The 8,896-nt window shown below is 41.6% G+C and overlaps 1 protein-coding gene across 1 annotated transcript in view; it reads right to left on the bottom strand.

The window, feature by feature from the left end:
• Positions 1-1,507: 1,507 nt before the first annotated feature.
• The window catches only part of LOC139913464 (SHC-transforming protein 1-like), a 10,036-nt gene continuing 2,647 nt past the window's right edge, over positions 1,508-8,896 (bottom strand). The window contains exons 4-13 of the mRNA XM_071901485.2: positions 7,910-7,973; positions 7,710-7,829; positions 7,337-7,390; positions 5,861-5,912; positions 5,025-5,151; positions 4,025-4,214; positions 3,458-3,530; positions 3,104-3,206; positions 2,829-2,976; positions 1,508-2,269 (exon numbers count right to left, since the gene is read on the bottom strand). Coding sequence (XP_071757586.2) covers positions 2,141-2,269; positions 2,829-2,976; positions 3,104-3,206; positions 3,458-3,530; positions 4,025-4,214; positions 5,025-5,151; positions 5,861-5,912; positions 7,337-7,390; positions 7,710-7,829; positions 7,910-7,973 — 1,060 coding nt within the window. The 3' untranslated portion in view covers positions 1,508-2,140. The remainder of the gene's footprint in view (positions 2,270-2,828; positions 2,977-3,103; positions 3,207-3,457; positions 3,531-4,024; positions 4,215-5,024; positions 5,152-5,860; positions 5,913-7,336; positions 7,391-7,709; positions 7,830-7,909; positions 7,974-8,896) is intronic.

The following is an 8,896-nucleotide window of genomic DNA, read 5'->3' as shown; positions in this document are numbered from 1 at the left end:
CCAGAGAGGCAGAGGTGGGAGATTCTGGAGAGCAAAAACTGCACTGAAGATTCATTAAGCTCCTGACCCCAAAAAAGGAAGGAAAATGGAGAAAAAGGAGGAGGAACAGGAGAACATGGAGTCCCCCACAACAATGACTCCAACATTTGACTTTTCCTGAATTACCTGAGCACATTGACACCTGTGCTCTCCCACACAAACTTACAAACTTTTGTAAATGTGCACACATGCCTGTAAATGTGCACATTTATCATTTTCCAACACACCCTTACCCTACACCCTAATACATGTTTACAACCCACCATCCCCACACACACACACACACACACACACAAATTTTAAACCCACCTTCCCCCCACACACCCTAACTTTTCCTCCCTCAATATTCCTATTAAATAATAAAATAAAATATAAAATAAAATGATGCTCTGCCTGTATTGTTTTATTCCTGTAGAGAGTTGTAAGTGGCACTGCAGTCAACATTGTATGCAGAGCATGTAAGACAGCTGGACAGAGACAGTGTTGTAGAGAAAATATCGGCTAACTGTATGGATCTATGGTTGTTTCCATGTTTTTATCGTATGAATTGTTTGTGTGGAACATGGAAGAGTGTATTCCACAATGACGAGTTACAGGTGTAGGTCTTCAGACTGGAGCCAGAACCAAGGACCCGGGTAATGTCTTTATCTCAATAAAGTCAGTCACCTCCATTACAGTCATTATTTTAATATTTTGATCTATGTTGTTTTAATCTGTCTCAAAGGCCATAATGACCAGAGATCCATGTGTAACGGTCATGACCTGAGCCTCGATGAGTCATGCTGCGATCAATCCCCATATCAAACAAGGACAGAGACACGCTATCTCCAGGTCATGCAGTCATGTAGCAGTGGATGATTTAGAAGTCTTTATTGGCATCGTGAGAGAGGTGAACGTGTCACCTGTAAGGAGGCGGCCGACGTTGTCAGTGGAGACGGTGAGGATGATCCTGCTGCCAGAAAACTGCAGGTTGCTCTGACCCAGAACAGCAGATGGTCCCTTAGAGGCTGGTAATGACAAAATCACTGTCATTGTAATATTGTGTTTATTCATTATATGTGCGCATGTGTGTGTGCATGTCTCCCCGAACACCTTACTCTGTAGACTGGCTTGGCTCCGGATGTCCTTGGTCACACTGACACCAAAGTGTAATTACAAAACCATTTTCACAATCTGCAAACAACTTCTCAAAAGTAAATATACTCTTAATATATTGTGATGTGTTATCTTTTTCTCTGTCTGTCTCTCTGCATTTAAATGAGATTGCCAAAGAAGAAGAAGAAGAAGTTATGTGTGTTTGTGTGGTGGGAGACTTGTGAGATCAGAAATGGATCCTTTCACCCGATGACACACTGAGGAGGTATTGTATTATATTTTATTAGGAACAAAATGCTGCTATTTGCATATTTGAGAGCTTATCTGAGAACAAGCTGCCCAGCACCTAAGAGGGAATAAATAAACAGTGTACTTCAATCTGTAGATTCTGGTTACAAAGAGCATTTAGATGAGTCATTCACATTGTAGCAAGTCATTTTGAAAAACCAAACATGGGAAATTAGGATGCAAAAGAATAACCAATCAAAATGAATGAACATCTATCAAATTCAGCATGTGGCAAAAATCGTTCTGTAAATCTGCAATCACCTCCATCATTTCCCCCTCACACCTGTAATTGTGCTTCGACTTTGAGTAAACACCAGCAAATACAGCCTGAGAGAGAGAGAGGGCGTCCTGCAGGCCAGTGGTCCTCAACAGGGGGAGAGATGTGACTTGAGATTTTGTTCAAATGTTAAGAAAATCAAAGTCAAACCAAATTCACCATGTTTATTATTTACGTTAATGAGCAAATAATACAATATTGTCAAACCAAGTTAAAGCAGTTTGGGCCAGGTTTAGCAGTTCATTGGAATTGATGGCCCACTTGTTTACAAAACCTTCTCAGGCAGCCAATAATTTTGCATGGTTTGGAATTTTGTTACCTGGGCAAATTATGCCTCAGCACCAAAAATGTTGAGGACCACTGCTGGAGCCTAACCTAAGCCTACAGGCTATACTTATGTATGTGTGTGTGTGTGTGTGTGTGTGTGTGTGTGTGTGTGTGTCAGTGTCTCTGCAGGATGGGCTGTCTCAGGCACAGCTCACTGTTCCCAGAAACGATGGGCGTCTGGCTCTCCATGTGGAAACGCACCAGGTGACCAACGCTCAGAAACACCTGATCACGAGTCCGCACCTGATCACACACAAACACATAAAACGAGCATTAACATTTAGGCCGGCAGCCCGTCTCCTGCTCATGCGTGAGTACAAGAGCACCAGGGTTGGGGCCTTTCATGAGTTGAATTGAGAACGCATGGCGAAATTCCAATTCAATTCCTGGAGTTGGAATTGGAATTAAATTGGAATGACAGCAAACAGAATTGAATTCCATTTCTAAGAGAGGTTGTCTTGACTTGCCAAACATTATGAATCAAATATTATGAATCAAATAAAAGACAGTTAAACAAATCAAATGCATTCGATCACAATGTATGTGTTACAATTATGTTATGCATCAAATACCACCTGAAAGGCACCTTAAACATTTTATGATATTCAGTATTGATAATATATTACACTACATGCAATCTCAGATATGTGGTAAGATATAAGGTAAAACATGGAATTTCACAGAATTTCATTGAATTAAATTGTGTTTTCAATTCCAATTCCAGTTCCTCAGTTGAATTGGACTGATGAGTTCATTCATGAATTTCACCCCAACCCCAAGAGCACAAACCCCACATGTTTACCTGTCCATGAGGATCAACCAGCAGCAGGTGCCTCACAGTGGCTCCCTCCATGCCACTCAGTACATACTGTCCGGAGGCAGAGCTGCTCTCCCTGACCAGGAAATCCCCGCTGCAGGAGAGGAGCGACTCCGCCTGCTCTCTGCCTAACCTGGGATGGAAGAAACAACATCGATGAGGAAGGGAGAGAGAGTCGCACAGCGGCAACACCAAGGCTGACGGACAGCCAAGGCCGGTTATTGATTGACAGAAATGTTACAGTGATCGTGATTATCCACCTGCCGTGGAACCAGCCTTCCTCCTTGATCAGATCCTGGATCAGTCGCTCAGAGAGAGGCTGGGAGTCGCACTGTTCAGCACTGATCTCAGATCCCACTGTGTCTGATGGAGAGAGATAGAGTATGGTAGAGGAAGAATATTATACCAAAACACACACACACTCACACACTTCTGTTCAAAAACCTCGTGGGCATATTTGAGATCAGATGGTCAGAACAATCACTCATTCTCTCTCTCTCTCTCTCTCTCTCTCTCTCTCTCTCACACACACACACACACACACACACACACACACACACATAGACAAAGACACACGTTTCAGATTGGAATGGCAGTGTATTGATGATTTTTACCTGCAGGTGGAGCTGGAGTCTCTTCTGTGATGGAGCAGTTCTCATACAGCGAAACAGGCTCAGAGGAACAGATCTGCAACAAGAACAGATGAGTCATACACACAAGACTGAGATCTGTGTGTGTGTGTGTGTGTGTGTGTGTGTGTGTGTGTGCGTGCGCGCACGCCTGCCTGTGTGCCAATGTTTGCATATGCATGTACGCCTGTGTGTGTGTGTGTCGATGATAATTCATGAATTTATTTTTTAAATCCATTTTGAATCATCCACCCGTCAGATAAGAACCAGCACAGCACAACACACATGGCCCACTACTGAATTATCACACAAAGCATCAGAAAAAGTTACACATTTTTAACACTAGAACGGAGTCAATAAATAATAGCTTAGGTGGGCTACAATACAGTATATATATACACACACACACACACACCCAAGGATTCACTTCACTCACTTCACTTCATCTGACTTCTGAATTGAATGATGTTATGCTAGCAGATATCAACCTAATGCCATTTGCTCATATTGACTAAACAGAGGGTGCGTTTGGAAGATACATTTAACTCATACCCTTTGTATCCCAGCATCCTGTTCATTTGCCCCCCTTGCGATCCGCATGTCCTCTATTCCACCAGGAGGGGGCGTCTTTCCGGGGATCTCGTTGTAGTAGTCGTGCTGCTCATTGACTTCACCGTCCTCCTTGTCTTTATGGTCCTTCATGGTTTCCTCTGGGCTCCAGTCGCTGATTCTCACTGCTGACCTGCACACAGTCCATAACCAGACATTCAGCTTATACTGCCGTCCCTGTGGAAGAGCTGAGACATGGCAGCTCTCTGCATCACGTGCATGTATACGTGCAGTACAGTACACACACACACACACACACACACACACACACATAGACATACAAACACTACGTTCTTCACTCTGTAGTTCAGACACAGGATAAAACAAAAAGCATGGACTCCTTTGAAATCCTTCACAGAATAAACTTGAGCGCTGAGCCTAAGCCTGAGGGCACTAAATATAAACACACACACACACACACACATCAAGAAAAACAAGCCAAGGGCATAGGTTTTGTTTCAACTTTGGGGAGAACACACTCTGAATCAAACCCTAGCCATATTATGGGTATTGTAGAGGCATAAATGCAACTCTGTTCTCTCTCACTTCATCAGCCAGATTGAAACTAATGATGTACATTTACATGAGAAAAATATGCAGGTATGAGCAAGAGTGAGGAAATTATTGGACATTGAGACTTTGCTAAACCGAACTCCCGATCCAAAGGGTGAAAATGAATCTAAATATGAAACATGGCAGTCTAATTTGTTGTGAAAATGCATTAAAAGGAGGTTCAAACAACTAGGCAAAAGGCTCCATTTACTTTTAAAGGGGAATTGGTGTTTGAGCTTGTGACCAAAGCCGACCACAAAATGTGGTTCGGCGAAACTCAGCTGTGGTTCAAAAAGTTAAAATCCAGTATATGCATTTGAGGGCAAAATCAGAGATACCCCTGTCTCCCCCAAAATCTACGCCCATGAGGTAAACCTGACAGGAGGCCGACCTGGGAACGGGGGGGAGGACAGAAGGGGCGTGGCTGAGAAGTTGGCGGAAACGAGTCTCGAAGGCCTGACCGATGCTGTTGATGACCTCACTGGCCCGACCCTGAGAACACTCCAGGATGTGACACGCTGAGAGAGAGAGAGAGAGAGAGAGAGAGAGAGAGAGAGAGAGAAGAGAGAGAGAGAGAGAGAGAGAGATGTTTTGTCCATCCTAACAGTGAAAGGTCATGTGCCACCAGGGTTTGGGCCATTCATGAATTGAGTTGGAATCACACCCAGTTCTAAGGAAACAGAATTGGAATTGAATTGGAATGACAGAAAACAGAATTGAATTCCATGAAATTCCACAAGAGTTTGTCTTGACTTGCTAAACATTATTAATCAAACATCATGAATCAAATAAAAGTAACAGTTAATCAAATCAAATGCATTCAATCATAATGTATGTATTACGATGCAACAAATAGAACGTGAAAGGTCCCTTTAACATTTTATGATATTCAGTATTGATAATATATAATACTATGTGTAATCTCAGATATGTGGAAAAATATAAGAAAAAACAAAAAAAATTTCACTGAATTAAATCCAACTTTTTGAAATTCCAATTCGATTCCAGTTCCTCAGTTGAATTGGAATTGACGAGTCCATTCATGAACTGGCCTCAACCCTGCTGCCTACACAGTGAAGCCAGCCAGTCTGGTCTACTCTCTACATTTGTCATCATTTTTGATAATGACAAACTTCTGATAGTGATAAACAAAATGTTCCATTTTCTTTGATTGAATTTAGAGATTGAATTGTGTTATGTGACAAAACAGACAACTGTAACCCGTACCTCTCTGGTTGACTGGGTCCTTGGCAACATAAGCGATGTAATCTGCCATGTCCTATAAACAGATTCAGAGAAAAGAAACAAAAGAGCATGATTTAAAGGTGTGTGTGTGCGTGCCTGTGTGTGTGTGTGCGTGTGTGTGTGTGTGTGTGAGGGGGTCTTTGTGTGGATCCAGTGGGTTTAGGATCTGTAATCATCCTTTTGATTGAGGACTGTTGGGTGGCAGGGAGTTTAATATTGCGAAAACACAGTAGACATTTCCACTTAATCATCACCCTTGTGTAAAGGCTATGATAATCTGTGTATTAAATTCTATCTATGGTTCTCTGATACTAATGCAAGAGCAGAGTCAGCAAAATGTGCATCACAACACGGCCTCAATGGGAGATTGATGGTAAATTTTCCCCCTATCCTCCATGTGTCCGGGCCAACTGAGCTCTAACTTAAGGCGCACTAGATTAAATTAATTGAATTAATTAAGATTAAATAAATTAAACAGCAAACTGCCATTCCGTCCGCATACCTTCACCAGTGTTGTGCTCTAAAAAAGAAACTACTCGCCTGTTCACCCCCGTCTTTGCCTTCCAGGATCAAAATAGCAGTAAAATCTTACAGTGTGTTTAATTCACTGTTTGTTTGAGCAGCGATGGTGGGATCATGGACTCTCACCAAGACATAAATATCAGTTTTTGTTGGTGAAGCAGTTTATTAAGCGGTGCTCAACCTAGACAGCAGCCAATAACTGTCATGTCCTGCTGGCTGTCCAGACGCACGCTCTGACATTTACAGAGTAACATTGATTGTTTACAGTGATCGCTCCTCTATTCACTGCAGACCTGTAGGCTATAGCAAAATCAAACGCAGGATGAATAGCCTAAATTCTGTCAAGTGGAAATATTGGGGGGGGAAAGGAAGGAAAATACATAGTGTAATTTGTTTGAAACAGAATTGTTGAAGTGTAAAAGCCAATGAAAGCATATACTGGCTTTGGTGCATGTAAAGTAAGAAAGTATTTCATGTTTTTCCAGTCGCTTATAGACATCTATTGTTAGGCCTCTGAGAGAACAGTGGAAGCCTATCCAGCAAGCAGTTGGTTATAGTTAAAAAAGCAAATAATATATTCTTTGTTTTTGTTTTTTTTGTTTTTTTGGGAGGGGTTTATGGGTTCATCGTCCCCTAAAGTCATGCAGTTGCAGCGGAGAGGAAATGCCGCTGGGTGTGGCGGACTACATGGCTGATCCGTGCATCACTAATCAAAGTATAGGAGGAGGAAGAGTTGTGGTGGGAGGTGGGAAATAACTCAACCCCCCAATAATGGCAGCCAACCGAGCGGTAATCAACCTAAATCAAATTACACAGTGTGTCTATGTGTGTGTGTGTGTGTGTGTGTGTGTGTGTGTGTGTGTGTTAGTGCACATGTCTCTCTGTCTGCCCGTGAACGTGTTTGTGCATGTGAAACGTTTGAGGCAACGAACATACTGGGTCTCCTCCCGAGGCGAACGAAATGGACTGCATGGGGTGGTGGGCGATCGTCTGGGGAAAGAGTAAGAGAGAAAAAGGCCTCAGTATATTGCACTGTACTATTATTGCACTACTATTAGTATTATATTAGTATCATAATGGGTATAGCTTATTTTTGCACTGTATGCCATACAATGCATACCTCTAAATCAGCACTGTTGCACTGTATGTTTTTTCTTTTTTTTTTTGTTTCTTGTTAATTGATAATTGTTTCTTGTAAATTGTACTACTCTACGTGCCTCTGCAATTGCCCCTCGGGGACAAATAAAGTGAATTGAATTGAATTGAGTAATGAATAGTGACAGATCAACAGTTATTATTTGCGTGTCACCTGTAAGGAGGCGGCGGTGGTCAGAGTCACGCTGTCAGTGGAGACGGTGAGGATGATCCTGCTGCCAGAAAACTGCAGGTTGCTCTGACCCAGAACAGCAGACAGGCCCTTGTGTAGAGGCTGGTAATGACAAAATCACTGTCATTTTAGTCATGTGTGTGTTGATTATGTGTGTGTGTGTGTGTGTGTGTATGACTTACCCTTTTATGTTTTACTGCCGTCTTGGCTCCTGATGTCCTCTCACACAGTCTGCTGATTGCCTCCCTGCGTAACATGCAGGCATACACACACACAAACGTGGATGAATATGCACACACACACAACACACACACAAACAGAGACACGTGTTACGTGCACATACGCACAGAATCCACACACAGACGCGCGCGCACACACATACACACGCCAAACACAGAGATACCTTTGTAAATATGTGATCCGGTACCAGCCGTTCACATGTGACTTGCATGTGAGAATATAATAGGAAGGAAGCTGCATTACAAATGAGCTAATCTAAATCAAAGAAATCTGTAATAATACCATAATAATACCATATGTGCCTTATTATAATAATGGTTATTTGTTATTATAATTATAATCACCAATATAATTATAATTAATTATACTGAGACTACAATTTAAACCTGAAATAAGATAATCAAGAATAGTTTTTGTTTTGACTTTTTTAGACAAAGCCAAAATTATGGTGGAATATGGTGGGAAAACCCTGTAGAAAGGAATAAGGCATCCATCTACTCTCTGTACCATCAATACAGTGACGCATACTGTTACATGCATGAGCATTACAAGGTAATTCTCCAACAATGTATACTTGTGCATTGCTTGTTTAAAATTGGACATATGAAGTTATCTTGGACACACTCGTCCTGGCCGTGACTGAAGCTGAAATTACAGTATATAAAGTAAATACTTAAGTAAAACGAAGAGATTGAAAAAAAAAAAAAAAAAGTGATTAAACTGAAAAGTACAAACACTGCCTAAAAAATAACTGAAACAAAAAAAAAACTTTAAACAAAAAAAAGAATCATAAAATCTATTGCCGACTACAAAACTAAAATAGCCCAGGTTTGTGTCCATATTTTACTCTGTGTAATTCTACTCTGCCTCCAGAGAGCTGAGGCTCAGGTCAGAGAGGTCTGATGGTCAAAACAACTTTCCCTCTCTCT

This window comes from Centroberyx gerrardi, chromosome 1 (genome assembly GCF_048128805.1).
Source record: "Centroberyx gerrardi isolate f3 chromosome 1, fCenGer3.hap1.cur.20231027, whole genome shotgun sequence".
Classification (NCBI taxonomy): Eukaryota; Metazoa; Chordata; class Actinopteri; order Beryciformes; family Berycidae; genus Centroberyx; species Centroberyx gerrardi.
The sequence above is the reverse complement of the archived record's forward strand: the minus strand, read 5'-3'. Positions and strand labels throughout refer to the sequence as shown.